The sequence below is a fragment of the Phoca vitulina genome, unplaced genomic scaffold, assembly GCF_004348235.1.
Source record: "Phoca vitulina isolate PV1807 unplaced genomic scaffold, GSC_HSeal_1.0 scaffold18, whole genome shotgun sequence".
Taxonomy (NCBI): domain Eukaryota; kingdom Metazoa; phylum Chordata; class Mammalia; order Carnivora; family Phocidae; genus Phoca; species Phoca vitulina.
The window spans coordinates 27,628,101-27,653,601 of record NW_022589721.1 but is presented as its reverse complement, the minus strand read 5'-3'; the positions used below and the strand labels follow the sequence as shown (position 1 = coordinate 27,653,601).

At 49.7% G+C, this 25,501-nt stretch overlaps 1 protein-coding gene across 3 annotated transcripts in view; it reads left to right on the top strand.

Annotated features, from left to right (window-relative positions):
- ZFAT (zinc finger and AT-hook domain containing) overlaps positions 1-25,501 on the top strand; it is a 216,930-nt gene that overhangs the window by 144,420 nt on the left and 47,009 nt on the right. For all 3 annotated transcript variants that reach the window (XM_032415477.1, XM_032415478.1, XM_032415479.1), the window contains one exon: positions 2,323-2,411. In XM_032415477.1, the coding sequence (XP_032271368.1) occupies positions 2,323-2,411 (89 nt within the window). The remainder of the gene's footprint in view (positions 1-2,322; positions 2,412-25,501) is intronic.

The window sequence follows — 25,501 nt, the reverse complement described above, 5'->3', positions numbered from 1 at the left end:
GTTCAGTAAAATGCACAGGATACTTTCGGTGTGAGCCATGCACTCAGGTGCTAGGGGTGTGGGGATGAATAGGACATGGTCCCTGTGGGCAGCCAGGGCAGCGCCAGGCTTGTGGGCAGGCAGTGCAAGGCTGCAGAGTCAGGCACGGACAGAAGCATGTGGAGAGGGTCTGTGGGAGCCGCGGAGGGCTCACTCTTAGCCCAATTGCCAGAGATGTCGTTCAACTTGAGTTGTGAGTTACAGTGAAGACTGGCCATATGCTGAGAGGCAGTGCACCCCAGGCTTGGCAGATGTTAGCAGGGGCTTGGCAGAATGCTGTCAGACCTGAAAGACTTCTGTGTTACAGAGCCCGACATACAGAGGGAAAGGCAAACTGGAAGTCAGAGAAGGGTCAGGTGCGGGGAGTTAGTTCGGTTCTGCAAGGCCTCTGTATCACGCTCTGGAACTTTTCAACTTTGTTCTGCAGCTGGAGTCCTTGGTGGTGTGCAGAAAGAGCTGTGGGAGAGTTTATGTGTCAGGTCATCTGGATAGAGGATGGGGCATTCGCATGGATGGATGGATGATGGACAGAGGGAGGGAGACAGGAAGGGAGACAGAGTGGGCAGGTGAGCGGATGGATGGTTAGTTGATGGGGGATGGATGGATGGATGAATGGCAGATGGATGGGAGGGTTACCTGAAGGCAAGGAAGCCAGGTTACAGGTTTTTGTTCCTGTCCAGGAAAGAAATGAGGAGGACTTAAACAAGTGTGGAGGTATTGAAGCAGAGAAATAGAGAAATATTTAGGAGGTAAAACTGAGATGAGTGCAGTTGGGGTCATGGAGATACTGAGGAAGGCTGCCAAGTCTCTGACTTCATGATTGGGTGGGCAAAGAACTGGGAAGGCTGGAGGTGGGACCCATTTGATGGGGAAGATAATAAGTCCAAATTAGTACATTTGGGTCAGCTAGGCAGAAGCCCAGCAGATGGTTGGATACTCAGATCTTGAGATCAGGGAACGGTAGAGGATGTAGAAGTAAGGGTGGGAAGGTATAGATTTTGGCATTAGAGGTTTACAGAAGTCCCCAGGTGAAGATTATATGCAAGGTTGCTTCTAGAAGGAGAAGAATGGGAGCATGGGCCACAGCATTGTGGAATGCCGGTGTATGAAAGGTGTGGACAAGAGAGAAAGCCTCATGGACACTGAGGATACTGGCCTATTAGCTGAGCAATGTGTAGCAGAGTCCAGCAAAACACAGACTAAGATCCGCCACCGGCTTGGCCCCATGGAGTTCATTGGTTCCCTTGGTGAGAACGGGTTTCCAGTGACAGGTGCCATCAGCCGGTGTTCATTGGGTTTGAGAGTTCATAGGAAGGGAGGCTGTAGGTTGACGAGGGAGACGACTCTCTCACCCAGCTTGTCTGTGAAGGAAAGATGTGCCAGGCCCCTGGGAGGAGCCAGTGTTTCTGTGGTACCATGTGCAGTGGCTGTGCCCTTGGCTCCCCGAGAGGCCCGCACCCTTGGAAGCTGCTTGGGGACCAGTTGACCGCTGGCAGAAGTCGGTCATATTTCTATTCGGTTGCACAATGGTATTACTGCATTCGCGGTTTCACTTGTGCTCACCGGGGGGTAGAACATGTAGCGCGCCGGTACATCCATTAATTTGTTTTAACAAATAAATGATGGGCCTGTTCATCCCGTTAACGAATGTTTGCATGTTGCTAACGCATTCATCCTCTCCAAGAGCAGTGCTTTCCATTCCTGTGCAGTGCCTTTCCAGCAGCCCCCCTCGCATCTGGCTTTCACACTCCTGCCAGGGTTAGGCGTTCCCAGCACAGATCCTGCCGCCTCGCTGAGTGGCCTTCTGCCTTCTCCTGGCTCTTGGGACCACAAGGTGCTCTTGGTGACATGCTCTGGCAGCGTCTCGAGGGCCAATGCCTGCCCTCTGTAGACCTCATGCTTTGGGTCCCAGAAGGAAGCCCCAGCTGCTCCAGTCTTCGGAGCACCTGAGGTCCCCACTCCGTGCTCCCCGCCCCTGGGCTCCCCCTCTGTGCTCCTCTTCCGTCCAGTCAGCTGGCCACACCCTGACTTTCTTTAGGAGCCCGCTCAAGTGTTGTTGCTCCTGGGGCCTCCCCAGGCTGTTCTCCTCCTTCCATGGCGAGCCCCCTTCCGTTGCCACCTGTGGTCAACAGGTATCTGGGCGTGGACAGGCTGTTCCCCCAGAGATTCTGGACTCCCACGTGGCAAGGGCATCGTCGTGCACCTGTCTCTCTGCCTGGCCCTGCATTCATCTGCGGGAGCTGTTAGCCTGATGACGCTCACCTTCTCCTCCCTTCTTTCCAGGGAAGCAGTTTAAGTGCACGGTGTGTGACTATACGGCGGCCCAGAAGCCCCAGCTGCTGCGGCACATGGAGCAGCACGCCTCGTTCAAGGTGAGAGGACCCGGCACGTGGCGGGCAGGTGCACGCTGGAAGTGCGTTGCTTGTCAGAATGAAGGTGTCATTATTTTGGGGTGTTCCCTTCACTTCCGGGCCCCCTTGGCTAGGATGCATGGAGTCCGAGGTGTAGCTCACCTTGTGGCGTGCGCTCTCCTGCCAGAAGGGTGGGATTTCTCTATCCTTTGGAAGCCAGGTCCAGGGACCATGCGTAACTAGAGAAAAGGCATGCTCTTACTCTCAAAACCTGGAGGGATGTAGAGGAGAGGCTGTGAGCTCTAGGAACAAGGGGGTGTGCTTTCAGACCTGGACGGCCTCAGGTCAGTCCCCTGGTACAACAGGCTCGTGACGATGCCCAGCCGGGGAACTGGAGATGGTGGCCATGGGGTGCCCGCTGCCGTGCCCGGCACATAGTAGGGCCTCAGGAGGCGGTGGCTGTCGGTATTCACGTCATAGCTGTAACTGAGATCTACTGAACGTGGTTGCTAAATATGCACTTGGCCGCCACTTCTGCTGCAATACCGACAGTAAGGCTTGTGGTCCCGTGCATTTGTTTGACAAGAACTTCTGCCCGGCGCTGGGAACTCAAGCCTTAAAGTTGCTTCTGCCACTGCATCTACGCATGGAAACGGAAAGCACGGTGCTCTAATGTTTGTTGAAGTCGTGTCCACCGCTGAGTCCCGGAGAATGGAGAAGGTGGGAGGGGCCATGGGCCGCCACACTTGCAGGTTGCATTTATTGAGCACCTGCTGTATGCCTGCACTGTGCCCGGAGCTTCACTTCCGTCAGCTCTGCCCTCCCCCACGGTAGAGCCCATCATCCCTCTCTCACTGATGAAGAACTTGAACCTCAGAGAAGGTACCCGGTCCCCCATTAGGCTTGTCTGCCATGCCCACATCTACAGATTTCAGTCACTGTTGAAATACTAACCAAGCTGTGTTGCCACCACCTCGGAGGGGACGAGGACTCCCCCATCGGCAAGCTCTTCTGAGGCTCAGAACAGCCAGCCCAGTGAGAGATGACTTCTCAGGATCTCACCTCTGCTGGTTAAGAAACCAAGTGGCTCAGAGGGTTAGGGGTTTATGTGCTGTAAACATCCAGGAAGGGAAGGGCCCAGAACTGACTTTGTCTCCGAGTCCTAGGCCTGGGCTTCTCTCCACGTGTCTTCTCCTTACTCCTCCTTACTCCTTGTGGGCACAGAGGGGCTCACGGGGAAAACTGAGGCGGCCGCACCTGTTGCTTGTGTCTCGGCTTTAATGTCCCTGTGGCGGACCTGTGTTTCTCAGGTGGGTGTCACCTCGTGGGAGTGGCGGTGTGTCCGTGGGGAGCTTCTTGAGTGTCCTGCCGATTTTGTACATGATTTAAAATGAAGAGCTTTATCTCGAGTTGCACCGCCACAGATGTGTTTCTTTGGGGGAGCCTAGACTTCCGTAGACTAGCGCAGGTGGGGTGCTAGGGAACAGCGAGCTGAGGCAGCTCTCACTTCATAGATGAGAAAGGAGGACTGGCAGGTTCTTTATTGTCCTCCCCGTCCCCAAACTGGAGCTAGACTTCCCATTCGTTCCTGGGTTTTCAGCGGGAAACGTCTTCTTCCCCAGCCAGACACAGCCCAACAGTCTCTCTGCCCCCCAGTCCTCACTGTTCTCTCTCTCAGATTTGTGGACTCTTTGGCTTGTGTGTACAGGAAGTGGATTTGGGGGTGGTTTGAGCTCAAGTATCATCCTGCTGTCACGTAGCTGCCGTTCGCTGCTGAGGCCTTGGGAGCTACGGGGCAGAGCTGGCCTGGGGTCACATCTGCCTTCCCACGGGCGCCCTCCCTGTGGAGTGGTACCGCGCTGGGCTGGGAACCACTCAGTCCCACTCCGGCCTCCCACCTCCTCCAGGTCAGGTGCTCTCGTAGCACCAGTTAGTGTAAGTAATGTTTCTTAAGTGACTGGGACCGACAAAGCAAAACAAAGTTTTGACAGTGGACGGTTCTCTTTCCTCTCTGTCACTTTTCTTCTTCTTTTTTTTTTTTTTAAGATTTTATTTATTTATTTGACAGAGACACAACGAGAGAGGGAACACAAGCAGCAGGGAGAGGGAGAAGCAGGCTTCCTGCCGAGCAGGGAGCCCGATGCGGGGCTCGATCCCAGGACCCCGGGATCATGACCTGAGCCGAAGGCAGACGCTTAACAACTGAGCCACCCAGGCGCCCCTCTCCGTCACTTTTCTGTTACTGCTCAACTACCTCCACCTTGTACTAGAAACTGTACAAGTTATTACTGAATAGTTCAGAATTCTGGCACGGGTCTCCCGGAGCTAAAGGCAAGGTGATGGCAGGGCTGTATTCCTTCCAGAGGCTTTAGGAGAAAATCCATCCCCTGGCCTTTTCTGGCTTCTGGAGGCTGCCTGCGTTCCTTGGCTCTTGGCCCCAGCCCTCTGTCTTCCAAGACAGCGACGTAGCACCCCACCTCTCTCTCCTCTGCCTCCCTTCCGCCTTTCACCTGGGAGGACCCTTGTGATTTCACCTGTGGGCCCACTTGAATGGCCCAGGAGAACGTCCTTACCTTAAGGTCAGATGGTTAACAACTTCAACTCCCCATGTAGTCATAACTTCTTTTTGCCGTGTGAGCTTCCAGATACCAGGACGTGGACATCTTTGCAGGGACATTATTCCGCCCACTGCATTCCCCTCTGTTTTCTTCCTTTCACATCTACTCTGTGGTAGAAAACTCTCATCAGAATCCGAAAATACATGGTATGCGTGCTCCCACACTCCTTCTGCATACCAGTGGCAAATATTACCAAGAAATCAAGCCTCTCTGTTTCACTAATCCTACATGAGGCCTGAGAATCGTCAGGCAGACACTACTAATCCATTGCAGTCGGCCTGCAAGAGGAAACCAGTTGGCTTTCCTAGATGCAGATATATAATTTACAGTATATAATTTGTGTCCGGAAACACTGTAATAAGGGCAAACTCTTGTATTGCCTTTTAAAATTACATGTTTTTATTTATTTATTTTAAAAATAAAATTAATATATGTTCACTGTATAAGATTTGGAAAGTGCTTTTCCTTCCCTTTCTTTGCAGAATTTTTGGATACGATATATTTTTTTAAGACCTAATTGAGGTCCTACTGTAAATGAGCATTTTTGGGTGGAGATTCAAACATCAGTTTTACCACCGATAAAGCTCTATTAGAGAATGTAGCTTAAATGAGTGGCCAGATGGTTTGCCAAGAATACTTCGCTGTTGAGTTAGAATAACCTCCCAGTCAAAGGCAGGGCTGGAGAGCCTGCCTGATTTGAGCATTATAGATATAGCCTTTTTTTTTTTTTTTAAATCATCGTTCCACAGGCATTTTTCCATTTCATGAAAATATACTTACTGTAAAACTGCTTTTAACGGCTGCTTTAGGATGAGTATCCTAGTTTAATTACCCATTCCCCTCATAATTGGACAGTTATGGTCATTCCCAGTTTTTTCTGGGAACATCTTCATGCCAAAAGCATTTCCAAGTCATCCTAAGATCGAAAGGACTATAAAACATGGGGTGAAGCCCATCAAACCCCAGAGAATTCACAAGCAGTGAAGGTGCTCTGTGCGCCCCTTGCAGCTGTAATTAAAATGCATTCCCTCGGGTGGGACCGACACTGTCAGTCTTCAGCAAGTGCCAGAGAAGGTGCTTGCACAGAGGAGCTGCCGCGGAGCCAGGGGCCTCCAAACCAGACGGGCTTGTGCCCTCCCTCTGGCTGTTCAGCTCTTGCTTCCTCACGAATAAATACGCCCGCACGCTGCTCAGTGAGGCAATGTGATCGCAGGCGGGAGTCCCCTCACACGGTTTTCTCTCTCTCTGTCGGGCTCCTTTGACCCCACGACTCTGTTGAGAGGACTGTTCTCAATTAGGGGGGCTGGGTGACTCAGTGGTAGTCTCACTACCACGTTAATAAATGGTGGCTTTATTTCATTGAAAACATTTTTATTTTAAAATAATTCTAAACTGATCTGGAGTCCGGCGGATTTCCCAGGTACCGATTCCCCGTCTTCCCTCAGTGACAGTGTCTTCTTTAACCATAGTGTGTTATCAAAACTGGGAAATTGACTTTGGTATCCTGTTAACTAAACCACGGGCCTTCGTTGGATTTTACATCTTACCTCTTTTTTTTTTTTTTGAAATTAATAAAGTATTTTGGAGGTAGTTTTCGGTTCACAGCGAAATCGAGAAGAAAGTACAGGCACTTCTCCTATACTGTCTGGGCCTGCCTCCTACTCGCACCCTCCCCGTTGTCAGCATCCCCACCAGAGCGGTACATTGTCACAGTCCAGCCTGTACTGATACGTCATACTCACCCAAGGCCATAGTACGGTAGGGCTCCAAGTTGGTTTTCTGCCTTCTGTGGGTTTTTTTTTTTTTTTTTAAAGATTTTATTTATTTATTTGAGAGAGAATGAGAGACAGAGAGCACGAGAGGGAAGAGGGCAGAGGGAGAAGCAGACCCCCTGCTGAGCAGGGAGCCCGACGTGGGACTCGATCCCAGGACTCCAGGATCATGACCTGAGCTGAAGGCAGTTGCTTAACCAACTGAGCCACCCAGGCGCCCCTATATATACATATTTGACATTTTTAAAATGTTTTTTATATTCCGCTGTGTATTTAATCTTTCTGGTGTTCTTTATTTTTTCCTTGTAGGCCTGGGCTTCCATTTGATAAATTTTCCTCCTAGCATTTGTTATATGCTGGTTTGCTGGGGTTAAATTATCTCAGCTTTTGTCTGTTTGGAAATTCTTTACTTTGTGTAAATTTACTTTACTTTTGATGACTGGATTTCTGGGAAGACATCACTCTAACGACATTGTTCTATTATGTTTTGTCCTTTGTTATTTCTAATCCTTATCATTTCTCCCTGTGTGTAATGGTCCTTTTTCCTCTGTCTGGTTTTAAGCTTTTTCTCTCTCTCTTTGGTTTTCATCATATTAACATCATTAAGTTTAGGTATGGCTTCCTCGTGTTTGCCTTGCTTGGGGTTTGCTGAGCTTTTGGGTCTTGTGGATTGATGCCTTTCATCAGTTGTGGACCAGTCTCTTCTCAGCTATTATCTCTTGAATATTACTTCTTTTCCATATGTTTTCTCCTTTTCCTCCAAGATGATACTACATCATATTAAACTGTTTGGTATCTCACAGCATTCAGATGATCTCTCTCTCTCTCTCTTTAATTCTTCTTTCTCTTTGTGTTTCAGTTTATATGACTTCTCTGATCTTTTGTCAAGATTACTTATCCTTCTCCTAACATCAAAGCTGCTATTTAGATACTCAGGTGAATTATTCATTTCTGTTTTTTTTTTTTTTTTTTCCTATTTTCTGGCATTTTCATTTGGTTCTTACAGTTTTTATTCTGCTAAAATTTATTACCTGGTTACACATGTTTTTCATTAGAGCCTTTAACACATTTATCATCACTGTTTAAATGTTTATATCTAATAATTTCAATATCTGAGCCATCTGTGCATCAGTTTCTGTTTACTTTTTCTTGATTTGGGATCGCATTTTCTTGTTTCTTTGCATGTCTCATAATTTTTAACTGAATGCTAGATATTATGTATGAAAGAACAGTAGAGACTGAGCTAACTAATAATTGGCCATGGGAAGGTAAGTGCCTCCTTCTGTATCAGGCCAGTGGGGGACTGTCCAGAGATAGCTAACAGGCAGGCCTGACTGTGTCCTGTCAAGGGTGTACTTGCAAGCTTGGCCCTTGGCTGCCATCTGGGACCTTGGACATCAGAGGACTTCCCACAACCCTCATTGATAAGAGGGGTTGATGGTGCCTAAGCTGTCCAGACAACGTGGTGTGTGCCCAGTATCTGCTTCCTTCTGGGAGTCTGGAGTGTTGATATGTGCTAGGCCGAGAGTACCTTTGTGATTAGTTCCAGTAAAACCCTGGCACTGAGCTTCCAGTGACCTTTTCAGGCTGGTACCATTTCACATGTGTTACAGCTTGTTGCTGGGGAATTAAGCTGCCCTGTGGGCCTTTGCTGGGAGAGGGCTCTTGGAGACTCGTGCCTGGTTTCCCCTGGACTTCACCCCACATGCCTCTTCCCTTTGTGAGTTTTGCTTTGCATTCTTATGCTATAAGGAATTATAGCTGTGAGTTTGTATCCTGAGTCCTGTGAGCCCTCCCAGCCAATCGTTGAACCTGGGTGTGGCCTTGGGTTACCCCCAGCACAGGAATGAATGGATCTAATCTGTAATCGATCTGGATCTGGGCTCTGTTGCAGTTCCAGAGTTGGTTCTCCACTGTCTTTAGATGTTTTGAGAATAGGATCAGGACTTTCCTTTCAGCAGGGCTGGGCATCTGAGCACAGTGAGACTCCAGAATTCCCTTTCTGCTTCACAGCGTGGCTTCTGCCTTTCTAAACCATGTGGGCTCTCTATCAGCTTTGCAGGCTGGTTGCCTGCTTTTCGAGTTGTTGGCACGATCCTGTTTCTCTCCAGCTTTCCGCTTCTTGGGAAAGCACTCTCCCCTCTCTGCTCAGCCCAGCCTCAGGAGAGCCTGTGCACTTGGTGAAGGTTTCTGTGGCAGAGGATTTCTTCTTCTTCCTCGCTCGCTCTGGGCCAGGAGTCCTTGCCACCTTGTGTGCAGTGAAGACGCAAGACCCCGAGGGCTGGAGCGGATCTTCTCTCCTCTCCTGCCCCAGCCCCCAGCTCCCTGCCCTGCTCCCTTGTACCTGATGAAGTTCCCCATCTCATAGTGCCAGGGATGAGAGCAGCCACGGGTCTCTTTTCTCCTGGGCAGTGTTTGCTCGTTTCTAGAATTTGGTTCACTTCGGTTTCTTTGTGTCCTTAGCAGCCTGGTGGATTTTAAAAAAGATGTGTCATGTTGTTTGTGTGGGGCAGCAGTCCCTTGTGACTTTCTACACCCTCACTCGAAGCGGAAACGCCCCACCATGTGATTCTGACAATGCCTAACACGATGCCTACACAAAGTGGGTGCCCTAAATGTTCTCTTGACTCCCTCGCCTGCCTGCTCTGGACAGGCAGAAGTTTGGCTGGAAGTAAGGAGCAAGGAGGGGGTGTGAGGTGGCAGACAGCTGCTGTCATGAGTAATCTAAGTGGAGTCAAAGTCACTGTGAGCTCCCCCAGCTCTCGGGTGAGGGTGTTCTCCACGCAGCATTACTCACGAGTCGGGCTGGGAAGAAATAACAGCATGCAGCTCTGGTGTAAGCCCCTTTCCTTGCAGCACGAGCTCTTCCGATGTTGACTTTATGCGTCATGGCTTTGTGGTCAGACTGTCTTCGAATCCAGTCTTGCCACTTACTGCTAGTGTGGCCTTGGGCAGGACACCTAACCTCTATAGCATGGTGATCAAGCAGTATCTCTCGTCACTTACAGGTTGGGAGCAGTAAGTGCTTCCTGGAGGGCTCCAAATACTGTTCTCAAATGTTCGGTCCACCCAGACTCCTTCCGGTTTCTTCCTCTCTCTTCATCTCAGGATTATATCTGCACGGTATTGTCCTCTCTATCATGCCTTTGTTCAAGATTCTCGGTGCCTGTGACCTGTTCTGTTTGCCCCCCGAGTCATAGTCACCTAATTCCACTGATTTGATACATTCCTGTACACCCGGCTTGACCACAGAAAGACATCACTTAACACAGCACCTTTTACCAGGTGCATTTCCTGGGTGGGGTTATCATGCATTCGCCTTCTTCTGACAGAGGGCACGTCTCTCCTGAACGGTGCTGCCCAGCGCTGCTGGACACGTGCACGCTATCACAGGGTCTGGCTCCCCTGAACATGGGGGCCAGCCCCGCGCTTCCCCGTGTCCTTCTCCCCTCAGCACTACTTCTCACCCAGGTGTGTATTACTCTGAGACATGTCACCGGCCCCAGTGCTGGAGGGAGCCTGCGCTTTGGGTCTTTGCTGTGTGAGGCTCCAAGTGCACCACGAGATTCCTGACTTCTTTAAAGCAAGTCAAAAATTTGGTGTGTGAATTTGCCAAGTCTAAAAAAAAAGAAAAAAAAAGTCAGTCTGAAATCAGCAGTTTTCAAAATCTGTGCATTTTGGAAACTATTCAGTGTGACTTACTGCTGACCCTCCTTCTTACTTTAGACGTCTTCATTCCCGAAACAAGGCCTTGGTTGTTTGACAAATGGTCATGATCATTCCCCTGCCCTGGCTTTCTGAAGGTGAGGGCTGGTCTTCTCTCTTGTGGCCATTGAACTTTTAGGTGTGTACAAGGATGTTCTTTTAAGAAGGAACCAGCCAGATCATCATCTTGAAAAGACACTATTAAATTTAATTTATATTTGATATGTATCTAAACCAGTTGAATCCTAAAAAATTTGTATTAGGAAGCCTGAAGAATGTCTTGTTTATTGTCAAATTAAAATTTACATAACTAAAGTATTTTCACAAAACTAGTGAGAAGTAAGGAAGATTTCAGTTGTTGATTTCATTATCATTCATGAGCTTTTCCTAGGTATTTCATCTGGAGTGTATCCTACCACAATTTAACATACAGAATTTTTAAGAGAAGGGTAGGTATAAGAAGTACTAAATTGCATCTGAATTTTTGATGCAAAACCTGAAATGTTTACTTATTCCTTTAATACCCCTTTTCTGTGTACCCACTGTGTGCCAGGCACTCTGCCAGGGGCAGGGGATGTCAGGATAAAGCCAAGCATCTGTCTGTCAGGCTCACGAGTCTGGGAAGAGCCCTATGTGTATAAAAAGCAACAGCAAGTATGTGAACTGCTACAAGAAAGTTGTGTACTAAATGCTGTGAGAACCCAGAGGAACAGCTAATTATTCCAATTCCATCATTTTGTAAAAACCATGTTTTAATTGGGTTAATATAGTATTATCCTATCATGTAAAACCTAATAGGTTTGAAAACCTATAGCAACAGGAAAGTTCTCTGGGTGACTGATAGCCAAAAATCAGAGGGAGTTAGTGTACTCCCTCGTTGCATTCCCGATAATGCGATGGGTCCCAAAGATGTTCCTAGTGTGTCCATGTGAAGCAGAAACAAGTGATATGTGTAGAAGACACCAGGCAGCTAGGCTCACAGAGTCCATAAGGGGCTTAGGTGCTAACTTGGCCAAAGGTGGTGTTTGGATGAGGTCAGCCAGGATGTGGCTGTGTAAGTATTGACTCCCGGTTTCCAGGCTAAACTTTGTGAGCAAGGGAGTGTAAGTAGGGAAATGATCTCAAGCAGGCAGAATGTCTAGAACCACACACTTATAAACAGTCCAGATCCATCCTCAGTCTGAAGTTCTCAGTGTCCCTCAGAATGCTGAGTCATCTGGCACGGCGTGGGGCATCGTGGCTTTATTTCTACTATAACTTCTCCTGTTACCCGGGAGATGGTTTCATCTTTCCCTCAGAAAGTTCCAGCAGGAGGCTGAATGTTTAGTTAAATATCTTGTGCCAGAATAGAGAAGGCAGGTCCCTTTTATAATAGTCATGTGTTGGGCATTACAGCAAGTATTTGATGTCTGTTACTTTGTTTTGTCCTCAAAATCCTTTATAATGTAGGTATTAATATTCCCATTTCACAGATGTGGAAACAGGGGCCTGCATCCAGCTAAGTTACACACTCAAGAATAATGCAATCAGTAAGTGGTGGAGCTGGGATTTTGATCCTTGTCTCTTGTAGACAAAGCTACTCTCCATCCAGGACTCTAGCCCTTCTCATTGTCATCCCAAACAGAGGGACATTTTTGCCCCCTTGTCCTTTTTCCCCCTCACTGCTTTGGTTATATAAATCTGCGGTTAACGTGTGTAGCTATCAAAACTCAAGCAAAATCCTTAAGCTGACTGAGCATGAACTTAGCAGGAGGAGCATTTCCCAAGTTCAGTGGAAATTATTGAACCACGGAGCAGAGAGGGTAAGGAGTTGAAATGCAGGGTTTCTGTGGGTGATGTTTGTTTTGCTTTTTAGTTCTTACTTTGCATGAAAGTGAAGAATCTGAGATTACACTTTTTGTTTTTGTTTTGTGCTTTGCTTCGTGTGTGTGTGTGTGTGTGTGTGTGTGTGTGTGTGTGTGTGTATGTGAGGAGAAAGAAGGGCCAGGGAGGGGTGGGAGGTGATCAGCCATTCATTAAATTGTTGGAGCTGAAGTGTCGGCTAAAAACCTGTGATTTCGTCTTCAGCTTCCTTGTATTTTAGATTTTTTAAGTACTTTTGGAAAAAAAATGAAAATTGGATTGTCCTACGTTAAATTAAAATCCCGTCTAATAGTGAGTGGTATATTCTTTGGAAATACTGCATTTTTGACAGCACAAGCGATTACAAACAAATCAATAATCGGAGAATGCTGAAGAGTCTTCCAAGCTCTGGCATGAAAAGCAATTAGCGTGGATGGATTTACTGTTATTTATTGTGATGAGGTAATTGCCTCCACGCACGCCGTTCTTGAACTTGTGGTACCCCACGGTTTAAAAACATTTATTCTTTTAAATTGTTCAATTTATCTCCGGCCTTATTTTATAAGAGACGGCTTTGTGCTTCTCAACTGATGTGCAGATCTGGCTTTCTTCTCTCTGGCTCCTTAACCCCGGGCTTGGTTTTGTCCCTGTCGTGGCTGAGCCTGGAACGAAGTCCCAACCTCGTGTGCTCAGGCTCATAAATCCTGAAGAGATGGGGCCGGAAACAAATCACGAGACTCCTCTCCTGCTCAGGTGGTGCAGGGTGGCCTCGCCTGAAGGTTCAGATTGCAGACCACAGTGCGGAGTACCTAGCCGGCCTGGATTGTGTGTCGCCGCTGGGACGGGTGGGGGGGGGGTGTTGATATTCTCATTCACACTGGTAGCATCGCTTTGAAATCCTTGCCTCAAACCTCTTTAAAGGCTAACCATCAGCAACATACATCTGTGGAAGCCTGCTTGCCCCTGGTGCTCCTTAGGATGCATCCCTTTCGTTTCTGGTGTGTGTCTCTTTGCTTCTGCCTGAGTGTTTCTTTTCCCCCTGGCCTGTCCCCTGTGACTGTCTATGCGTCTAGGCTCTTGTGTGGATGTCACTCTGGGGGCAGTTTACCAGTCCCCACACGCGGTTTGTGTTCACTCCTGAGCTTGGGCTGGAGAAGGAGGTGAGGGAGTGAGTATTCCAGAGGCAGATGCTCTTCGGGAATTTCCCTTATAAGCCTCGCCATGTGTCTTGTAGTCTTTACGGTCCTGGTCCCTTTTCTTTCGAGCACGCGTGTTTTTCCTTCTGAGCGGCGCACTTCCCAGTCTCGGGGTGCAGGTGCAGCCTTTGGCAGGGGACCTGCCCAGGGTTTCCCTTGCTGCGGGGGGAGGGGCCTGCACGTGGCCCTGCTGAAATGACTGTCCGAGCAGGCTGTGGGCAGCACTTCAGTCTACCAGCCCATGTCCTCATCCAGAATGTTCCGGAAGGGCCACTGGCTTTGCTGGCTGATCATGTGGGTAAGGGGACTGGGCAGGTCTGAGATTCCATGTGGTGACACTTCTCTGAGTGGGAAGTTTCTCATGAGCACGTTGACCACTGAGTAGGGAGCAGAAGGCAACAGCCGGCCGGAGTTTTGTTCTGTGATACTGTAGTACCCAGAGCTCCTGTTGGTTGTAGCGGGCAGCCCGACAGAGAAGGGAGGACGTCGGCCATGGCGCCTGAGCTCGGGGAGCGCATGGTTGGCCTGGGAGGGGACGCCGCCTCCCACTGCAGGGTGGAGGGCGGAGGGCGGCATGAGCGCAGTTTTCCAGAGGGCGCTCCTTGTAACGTGAGTTCCTTGGGATGCTGTAGGTGTCGTGTGGAGGGATTACAGCATGCAGTGATCCTCAGACGTGTTTGACCACAGAACTCCTCCTCTTCTCTCCCCAGTGTGCCTCCCAGCACTTAGGTTTTGTGAAACAACTTGGTAAAAACTGGTTATCAGATAATCCAAAAGTAGAAAAATGGTACAGTGAACCCCGCGAATAGCTGTCCCTCCCGTGGCTTCTGAGCACCCTCGGAGTTACAGCTCAGATCCTTCAGGTGGCTCCCTGTGGCTGCCCCGCCTGGCCCGAGGCTCCCTGTCCTCTGCACACTCCCCACCGCTCTCCGCTGCGCACAGGGCGCTGCACGCCCTCCCTGCGCCTGGCTTCACACCTCCTCCTGCGCACCGCCCCCCCCCGCCCCGCTCTTCTCCCGGAGGCGAGTCTCTCACCTCCTCCCGGGCTTGGTTCACATGCTTTGCTTTTCTCCCTGATGCTTGATCTGGCAGGTTACGTATGACTTGTTTGTGATGCGAGGATGTAAGCTCTGTGACGCACTGTGTTTTAGTTTGTGTTCTCTTCCCAGCATGTAGGCAGCACTTAATAAATACTCGTTGAGTGACCCGATGAGTAAATGAGTAAATTCTGTAGAGCTTCAGTGGAACAGATGCGTCATAAAAGAAGCTAGGTAAAGGCAGGACTCCGAGCTCCTTCGAAGGCTTGTAGCCACAAAGACACAGGGTTCAACAGCTCTTCCATTACTGGGCCGGCCCAGCTTGGGTCTTCGCTCTGTCCTCAGTTCACTCGGTGGCCTTGAGCCCACAGCGCTTTCCTTCTCTCAGAGTAGCAAGGGGCAGTGAGGTTAAAGAGAGACCAAACACATGTCATCGCTTTAGAAGTGAGATGCTCAGTCCCAGGGGAACCAGGCATGGTCCCCAAGGCAGAGGATGCTGTAGACGCCCTGCTGTGAGTCAGGCCCTGCGTGATGTGCGGCTCCGTCAGCCCGTCAGGAGCTGTCCTTTTAGCAAAGAGCAGATCTCATATCTGTAAGTGTATTGTTTTCGAATGTTGGGCGCAGACAGCCTTGCTTCATTATTATGTTCAAGAAATCTCTCGGTGGAGATTCCTGTCGGAGGGAGTGTGGGTAATCTTTTTCTGCTGTGTTCTCTGGAAATCTATGGAAATGCAGGCACGAGGGCTCTTCAGTAGCGGTGTTGTTAACTCGGTCTGACTCGGAGTTTTGGAGGCAGCAGCAGGTGGGCTGTCGACGTGGGAGGCTGTGCAGAGCCCCGTCCCTGAGGCAGGAATTTTGGGGAGGCCAGGGGAAGAAAAGGTGAGTGGTTTGTGCCACCAGAGCTTGTATGTGCTGGGAATATGACTATGAAAACAGCACCATCTTGTTGATCCTGTGATTGGCAACAAATCCACTTGCAAAACTGAAAATGTAAGAGGAAGAGTTGCAGAGATGGTCCGTCCAGTTCATCGACAGGGAGATGGCCCTGCAGGGGGGCTTGTCTGCAGCAGGCCTGTGGGCAGTGCGCCCTCCGCCCAGGAGAGTGGCTGGTGCATGCACTTCGGGGTCAGACGGACCTTCGCTCGCACCCTGGGTTTTGCTGATGACTGAGTCTGTGTCCTTCCGCAAACCACTTAACCTCCCAGGGCCTCTGCATCCCCATCTGGAAGAAGAGAAGTGGTATGTCCTCCCAAGGTGCTTGTGAGGCATGTGCTGGAGACCCAGGGATCCCAGTCCTCATCCCAGTGGGTTCTGGTTCCCCCTCACTCCTGGGCTGCTTCTCTCGCTCCAGATTGTCAGCCTCATACGCAAGTGTTAGGCAAAAAGGACCGCTCTCACCTTTCCTTTGAATGAGGCAGTTTGCCCCGAGTCTGATGAGCATCTCCACGCAGGTTGCTTTTTTCACGTTGTCACGACTCCTGGCGGTGAAACGAGGAACTGTGCTCAGGGTGCTCTGGCTCCAGAAAGCCCCGCCACTCAAGGTCGCGAGGAAGGTTCTGGGCCACAGAGCTCTCCACAGCCAGTGGTGGGGAAGCATCTGTTGTGACTGTTGCTTTCCAGAAGTAAAATCCAGGGAAGACCTCCGTTGGAAGAAGCCCTGATGGGATGGACTGCTTCATCCGTCCCAGGTGTAACTGGGATCCCGGCTGCACACTGCTCGGGGTGGCGACGTGCTGGCTCGCAGTGTGGGGGCTCAGTGGCCACTCCGGTCATTAATGACAGCAACTCCATCTCCCGTCGAGTTTTCTCCTCTTTGTAAGTGCTGCCGTAGATCTCCTAGGCGTCCTGCCCCCAAAGCCCCAGGGAGGCTCCTGCTTACGTAACCCCAGACTGTCTCCACCCTGTGTCACTTGATTTAAGGCCGGCAGTGCCAGGGTTACACTCAGTGTTTCCTCCCGGCCTGTCATCGGGCCTCTAGCGGGACGTTCCATCAGTCTTCTCGCTGGACGTTTAGGTCCTGGTGGATGTGTCAGGACAGCGGCCCAGTTCCAGTGTCACCGTTCTCATGCAGATGAGAGACAGTAAACCCGGAAACTGCCTTCCCTGTCAGGGTGGGAGCGTCGTCCTTAGTAGTATTAATGTGAATCACGGCTCCTGCTTGTTGGGCGCTGTGTGTCATTCTAGACACGAGACGTACGTTTTCTGTACTCATCGAAAAGCTTGTGAAGAGGGTTTATTTTTTTTTCGCATATTTACCCATTGAATCATCCATTCCGTTTTTACTTTTCCTACTGTGAGATGGAACGTACATCCAGAATATTGCACACGCATGAACGTGTGGTATGACGGATGCTGCGTGCCAGAAGGGGACGGTTGCCTGTAGTCAGCCCCCTCCACGGGGCCTTCCTGAGCGCACCCCTTCTCTCTCCCAGAGGCGACCACCAGCCTGCCTTCTCTTGACAGTTACCTTTCTGTTTTCTCAGTGCTTTTACCACCCATGTACGCGTCCGTAAACAAACTAATGTAGTATGGCGCACATCTACTTTGAACTTGATGTTGTATCTATATAAGGATCTCTACGTGGAATTTATGTTGTTTTGCATGCTTGTTTTGAACTTGGCTTCTTTGCTGGACATTCTGTTGGCGAGACTGCCCAGTGTTCTTGCCTGTAGCTCTCCCTCCCTTCTCTGCGGTGTCGCGCTCCGCCGTGTGAGCGGCCCCTGCTGTGTGGCCCCAGCCTGGTGCTGTCCACTGTTCCGCTGCAGGTGGGTGCTTGGCCTCCGTCTGTGCTGCTGCTCTCCCGAGCTCTGCTCCCCTGCGCCGTCTACACGTGCACCCGGGTGTGTGTGTCCTCGAGAGTGTCTGGTGTCAGCACGCCTAGAGAGGACTTGCGGGGCGTGGGGCCCGCACACTTCAGCTGCACGCGGCGATGCCCAGCTGCGTTCCAGAGTCGTCGCACCAGGCTGCGTCAGCAGCGGCGGGTCCACACCCCGGGTGTGAGCGCTCAGAATCGCCAGCCCCGTGTGCACGCACTGTCTTCTGTATGTGGTTTTGTTTCATTTTCGTATCGTTAATGAGGTAGAGGCCCTTTTCATATATTTTTTGGTCCTTTGGATTCCTTTCTCTCTCTCTTTTTTTTTTTTGATATACCATCCAAATACTTTTCCATTTTTCTGTTGGGTGGTTTTGTTCTTATTTGTGTTCAGGAATTCTTTATATACAGTTGACTCTTGAGCAACATGGATTTGAATTGCATAGTCTACTTACATGCAGATTTTTTTTTCAATAAATACAGTATTGCAAATGTGTTTTCCTTATGATTTGAAGTAACATTTTCTTTTCTCAAGCTTGCTTTACTCTAAGAACACAGCGTATAATAGACACAATATGTGTTACTCAGCTTTATGTTTTCAGTAAGCCTTCCAGTCAACAGTTAACCTAGTGGTTAAGCTTTTGGGAAGTCAGAAGTCGTATGTCGATTTTCAGCTGTGTGGGGTTGGCACCTTGGTCCCACATTGTTATAGGGTCAGCTGTATTTGGGGTGTGGGTATTTTTTGGTCACATGTTGTGAATACAATCACTTGCTCTGTGGTTTTCCCCACTCTTTATAATGTCTTTTATTTATTTATTTTTAAGTTTTTATTTATATAATCTCTACACCCACATGGACTCAAACTCACAACTCTGATATCAAGAGTTGCATGCTCTTCCAACTGAGCCAGCCAGGCACCCCCCTTTATAATGCCTTTTAAGGTTCTTGAGTTTAAGGGGCGCCTGGGTGGCGTTGTTGCTTAAGCATCTGACTCTTGGTTTTGGCTCATGTTAGTTACCTCATGGTCGTGATCTCAAGGTCCTGAGATGGAGCCCCATGTTGAGCTCTGTTCTCAGCGCAGAGTCTGCTTGAGATTCTCTCTCCCTCTCCCTCTGCCCTTCTCCCCACGCACTCTCTCTCCCTCAAACAAATCTTTAAAAAAAAAAAAAAGTTCTTAAATTTAACATCATTTGAAAAAAAGTCTTACCCAGAATTTTAGTTTTTGATGTGCAGATGGTTTGCTGGACTAACCTCACGTGAATCGCTAACAAAGAGAAAGGTGATTCTCTTTCTCATTTAGCTACGCAGGTGTGGTAGGGTGTCCACTGTGCCGGGCCCTGGGCTGGCTCCAAGGACGTGCAGACAAGTGTGGTGTGGATTCTGCTCTCAGAGGGCCGCAGCCTGTGGGGAGGAGGAAGTGCTGGTGACAGTCACGCTGGAGCAGGATCAGCGCCACGGGTTTTACTGGGTGCTGGGGCGAGGGGTGGACAGCAGAGGAGAGGGAGAACTCCCATGTTCCTGGGACTTAGGGAAGGTTTCCGAGGAGAAGGTAGGGGGAGTAGCCTGTGAGCTAAGACTTCTGAAGAAGAAATAGGAGCTTGTCTGGTGAACGTTTCCCCTCTTAAGATCTACAGGACAATGCATAGACATTTTTGGTAACTTGGGAATAAAGAAAATGTAGACCTCATCAATTTGGCTGAAATCTGTGAAGCATAGCAGTGTTGTCTTTCAGAGCAAGGGGAGGAGTTAAGTGGGGAGGGGATGTATATTCTTTCGTGTCATCCCGTGACTCATGCTTTGGGGATCTAGGATTTAAGGCTGTGCTTAGAATGAGTGGATCAGTGCAGAATACAAGTGGATTAGCCTGCTCATTCAGGAAAGTCTGGTTTGCACACACGCATGTTGTATGACCTACACTAAGACAGCCACATCCTCTCTTGTTTTGGTTCATGCAGTATTAGGATCCGTCGGTTCTTTCTCAAGCTTATTGAGAAGAGACAGAGCCTGCCCCAAGACACTCAGGTAGAAGGAGGACAGTGATAGAGGGCAGAAATGGACGCCTCATAAAACACCCATAGGGGGACCCATCTGGGTCCCAAAAGTTGTCCTGGATGTTAGCCAAGTAGAGGAGGGCAGGGTGGAAGTGTTGTTAAGGAAGAAGGAACAGCCCGACAGCATGAGCCATGTACGCGGTGGCTCTGCACACGCCTGCCCCCCCCCACCCCCGTCAGGCTCTCAGGTGACCTGGAGGGCCCTGGGGGGAGTGATGCAGACACTTGTACTGGTAAGAGACCTGTCAGGGACTTGAGTCTGGTCTATGGCTGTGCTGCCTTGGGACGGTCTGCTGGTGGGGTGTGCTGCCCAGAGGACAGACCAGAAGGGCCCCAGTGCTGTTGGAGCCTAGTGATGCAGGCTGCACGTGGACAGGGCCGTGGTCAGAGAACTCGCAGGCCCCAGCAGGGAGGTGGCATAGGCTGTCTTAAGTGCAGGAGAAAGCCGTTGGGCAGTTGGAGCAGAGACGTGACATGGTCCCTCTGGTGTACACCTTTAAATGATCTTTCTCGGGAAGGGACTACAGAAGGGTCAGTGAGGAAGCCTGGAGACTAGTGTGGGCCATCTGGCCATCCCGGTGGCTGCGGGAGTTAGTAGGAGATAAGGTCTCCAGACTCAGGCCTTGAGCCTCAGACACTCACTGAGCCCCCTGTGCAGGCGCTCTCCTTCCTCATGAGATGCTCTTGGGCAAAAGTCAAGCTCAGGACCTGGGGCCAGTTTTTTTTTTTTTTTTTTTTTTTTAATCTTAACATTTGCATGTTTCTAATTACTTAAAACATGCATTCTATTCTAGAAATCCTGGAAAACATGGAAATGTATGAAGACAAGTGAATGACGTATACATAACCCTAGTCGTGCCCTCTGCTCACTCTCTGATGTTTCCTTCCGAATTCTCGCAGGCCTGCAGGAATCCGGGACCTGGCAGCTTCGCCTTAAAGCGCTGGTCTGGAGGGAGTGTTCTCAGGTCAGCTCGGCTTCAGTAGTCCTGAGCTTCCTCCTTGCAGGTGCTGTTCTAGGTGCTGTACTAACGGATCAAAACAGACTGAAAAGCAACAAAAGAAATTATGCCCTCCTGGCCTTTATTCTCATGGAGGGAGTAGACCATAAGCACAATAAACAAATCGAATGTTCTATTAGAAGGTAATAAATGCCGTAAAAAGCAAACCAGTCGAAAGCCATAAGGGGCGCTGGGGCAGGGAGAGGGGAGACCTCACGGGAACAACGGCATTGGACTGTGACCTCTGACCACATGTTGCGTAGAGTGTCAAGGATACATCACCCCGGGGAGCCTGGGGATGCAGGTGGGTGAGCCTAGTTTTCTGGGGCTCTTTTCTGAGAGCATATTGGGAGGGAAAAGCCCACAGAGTGGTGCGCTCTGATACTGTAGCTTCACCACGTGGTGGTGGTGGTGATGAGGATGGTGCTGAGGACGGAGCAGACTTTTTGGACACTTGCTCACATCTGTGTGACCTCTGTGGCCTCCCCAGTAATTGCATGTCGTCAGTTTTTTCCCAGCCCCGATTTCCGAGGAGGAAACCGAGAAGCCAGCAGTTCAGGTCTGTGCCCGAGGCTGCGTGGCTAGTGGACGGTGCCCCTCGTGCCGTGAGGAGGTGGGCCCAGCTGTCCCAGCAGAAGCTTTGGTTTGCCATTGGTCATCGCTCAGTCTTGGTCGGTGTTTGGGGACTGCAGTGGTTTTCGCTCTCGGCCGAGGGCCCGTGTCAGGAGCCCCTGCTACCCCCTGACCCTCCTTGTGCTCAGAAGTTTTTGAAACCTTGTCTTCTTCCTTCTGTGGTTTGGCCACTGCTGTGTTTTATGGCCTGTTTGCTACTTTCGAGGAGCTTCCCTTTGCCCTGCTTTCGGCCCGGCATCCCGTCGTGCCGTCCCCAGGAGGGAAGCAGTGGGATTTCAGCGTCCTCGCCCCTTGCACTCCGGCCTCGGAAGGCAAAAATGTAACTGTCTCTTCAGCTTTTCTTCTTTGCCTGTGTAACAAACACTTTATTAGTCTTTGTAAATCCTAGGGAGATTGTTTTTTTTTTTTCTTGTTGGTAGTGTTTGCTTTTTATGGTTAATTTTCTGATTTTTTCCCTATCATTTTATCCTATATCCTTTGACTCTGAAAATGATCACGGCGATAATAATAGCCAACATTTACAAGATGCTTGTGGTGGGGGGCCCGCTTCCAGCCTCCAGCCTCAGGCCAACCGGATGCATCCCTCTGTGACCAGGCTCCTTGGGAGGGTGACAGGCTGCACAAAAGGGGAAGCTTCTCTAGGAGGGAAGGAGGGAAGTGGGGTGACACCCAGCAGGAGGTGCTTCTGAGGATTACAGTAACAAATGTGAATGCACAAACTGATTAAGTACAACAATCAATGAGGCCTGATGTGTTTTATTTCTCAAAGCAGATTCGGTCTCTCTCTCTCTCTCTCGGCACCTCATTTAAACCCTGTCAGGTAGGCAGGGAAAGTTTGTTTTCCCATTTCACAGATGTGGAATCAAAAGCAAGGGGTTTTGATGAATTGGGTTGGGGTGTCCCAGCTGTTAGTGGTGTGCGCAACACCCGGACCCCAGACTCCCAGCTCCTGGTTCAGTCACACCTTCCAACGCCATGCTTCTACCTGTGCATGATGTAAAATGCTATGGTGTCATCATGAAGATCTCTGCACTGCAAAGTTGTCCACATTCTGATAGCCTGGCTTCCATCAAGCACGGTCTAAAGTTTCTTGCACCAGCTGGCCCACTTAATAGAGGTTGTAACAATTGTATAATCTTTTCCTGAATTTTAAATCTAAATTCATTTAGATACCAGTTAGACTGGTGGTTTGTCTTCTTCCTTATGTCATCTTTATCTCTACATCAACTTGGTTGTTAAGGTTAAGAAGTCATGACTTGTGGTCACAGGTTTCACCCTGCTAGTCATCCAGAACCTTCTTCCGGGCCACTACCCTTTTCCATCCTCCCCAGAGAGTGGTGGGCCCAACACAAGGGCCAGGCTCACATCTTGATCCCTGTGCTTTTCAGTGTCACTGCATGCCCAAATGCCGTACTTGGTTCCCCAGATGACAGCGCCATCTTGCCTGGTGAGGGCCTTCCTGCTCACCGTGAATGGAAGCCAGCAGAGCACCCTCCCCTGCCTCCAAAAAGCCGTCCCGTGCTTTGCAGTTGGTTACCAGTGTCACAACCTTGGACATCACCTCATCACCAGCTTCTCGTCTGTTGCAAAACCTTCCTCTCGATGCTCATGGGAAGTTGGATTAGCCTTGCTTGCATGCAGTTAGAGGCCCAGAGCCCAGTGTCACGAGTGAGATAGGACTGCCTGTCCTCTTCTGTTTGCAGTCTTCCTGTTTGAAAAACCAGGACAGTAAATCCTCCAATTGTGAAAAGTAAATCTGAGAACTTTGAGTTTCAGCCTCAATAAATTCAATTGCACTTTCTCTTTCAACTCAAATTAATGATCTTCATTGTATCTTAGAGAAAAATTCTTGAAACATCATTGAAACATGACCCAAAACCCAGCTGCTGCCCTTTGCCTTCTCTGCTTGACCTGACCTTTGTGCTTAACACGTTACTGGGATTCTTCTTAGTATGGCCACTGTTGCCTACTCCCTAACAGCCCAGTCCCACAGACCCTTGTTAGGCCTTACCCTAGTGGATTTCTTAGTGCATTCGACTCTGCCATCCCTCCCTCCAGGAAGGGCGTTATTCCCTAGATGCTGTGACCCCACCCACCCGATTCCTCCTGTCAGTCTTTCTTGTCCTTTTTCACGAGCTCATCCTCTTGCCTCTTCCCTGTATTCCAGGGTGCTGTTCTCATGCTGCTTCTCTCTTTACACATCCTCTCCTGATGGGTGTTCCACCTTAGGGCCTCGGTTAGCTGCCTATGCTCAGATCTCTATCTATAGCTCAGAACTTTCCTGAGTTAGGACTCATTCTCCATTCTTTCTGGAAGCACCCTTCTGGATGTCCAGAGTTCTCCACTCACACTGTCCCCTCTCTCCTTATCCACAGCTGGAGCAATGCCTTCCTCCTGTGTCGTCCTCATTGGAGACTTGGGGGTCATTCTGGGGGCGCCCCACCTTCATCTGCCCACACTGCCCCTGCCCCTCAGTCACCGGGTCTGGCTGGTTTTACCTCCCCCATCTCTCTTAAAGCCTCTTCCTTTTCTACTTTTTTGTTCTACTCTCTCATTATAGGTCCTATAAAAATATCTGTATTATTTATCCATAATACACGTATATGTCTATATAAGGATAGATAATCTATAATCCATAGGTCTGTATTATAGATGTATTTGCATCTCTTGTCTTCACCCCTGCAACAACTAGACAGTTGGTTCCTGCCTCCAGTCTGTTCCTTTCAAATCCACCGTCCATTAACTTCCAGAGTGGTAATTCTAAGTGTGAAGACCCCGGGGGAGACAAATGTCTCCTGAAGCCACCTTGCTGGCACATCCCACTGTGATCTAGTGGCTGTCTACTGTGTCTTCTCCACCCCCAGCGGTCCCTGCCCAGGAACTGTCCACCCTTCTCCCAGCCCGCCGTGGCACCTCTCATTTTTAGAAGCTGGTGGTTAGAACTGGGCTGCCTTATGTTTAGGAAATCCAAGAATACCACACCGTGCCTCTCCTGATGGAGCTCCCAGGGCAGATAGTTGTTCAGGAAATACTGGCAAATGGGAGATCAGATCATCTCTTTATTGCTGGGGCCCAAAATCCAGTGCAGACCACTGGTCAGGCTGGGAGACTGTGATACTTCCTGTGACTTCCTTAACCATTCTGCACCACAGTTTCCTCCTCTGTAAGACTAGGATCTATCCTACGGTGGGGTAATCATACCTACCGTAGTAGGTGCTTGGGAGACTCATAGGAGTTAGTCCACACAAAACACTGAGAACGACCTGGCCTGTGGTCCCTTTCAGTGTATGTTAGCTAAAACAGTCGTAAGTATTATGTTTGATTGCATTTCTTAATAACCCCAGTGTAACGCTGAATAGCAGGCGTGCCCTGTGGGTGATTCGCTCTATTTTTTGGCCACAGTAAAAACCTAGATGTTTTGTTCCATGCGAACTCCACTGTTGTAAGGTGCTTGTAGCTTCCTCCTAACTTTTGGGCAGATTCTGGCCTGAAAGCTCTCAATAAATAACTTCCCTTTGAAGATCTGGTATCATTCGCTATTTACCAGTATCTGACTTAGACACCAAGTTCTCTGATTTAGTTTGCCCGGAGAGCATCGCACTCTGCAGCTGACATCTGCATCCCCAAACTCGTGTGAATTCAGAAAATCCCAAATCTCTCCCTCTCCCTCTCCGTCGTCACTGTGTGCCCAGGGTGGGAGAGTTGCTGACTCAGGTGAGCAGTCAGTACACGCTTCACGAATGAAATCTCAAGACTTGCAGTATTAATAGTGCTGTCAGACTTGACGTCTGACCAGCGGCGTAGAGATGTCATCTGCGCTCTCTTCCACCTCTGTCCCCAGGCCTGTGACAGCCCCAGCAGAATTCCCTGCTGACACGTGGCAACACCTCCTCACAGGTCCTTGTTTTGTCTGAAGGGCCCAGATGCGGCTCAGTGACCACAGTTATGGGGAGAAGACCCCGAGCAGAAGTTCAGTGGTGATTGACTTCACCGAGAGGTTGCAGTGGGCCTGAGGCTGTGGAAGGGCCCTGAGGGAAAGAGGCAGGGCGGCGCGTCTCTCTGACCCTCAGTGCTGGCGAGCATCTGCGGGGCTGCTGACCTCCCCGCATCCACCAAAGGCTATGATCACACGCTCTCGGAGGCTACAGAACGTCCGCGTGGAGCGAAGATTGGCCAGTCTTTGAAAGCGTCTCCCCCAGCTTTAAGAATTGAGGATTCGGGTAGAAGTTGGTGGTCAGTCTGTCACAGCTGGGCTCACCTGTACACTTTGTGTCTGTCTGCTCACGTTTTGGCCGTTTTTCTCCTCATTAGCAATTCTACTGAGGAGCAAGTCCTGGGAATACAAGAGTTGAAACTCTCACAAAGCAGTTGATGTGTGTGGCCCCAAGAAGGGTGAAATTGTCTCCGGAGCCTGGAGTTCGGTCTGTAGGACCCGTTCTCGCTGTGG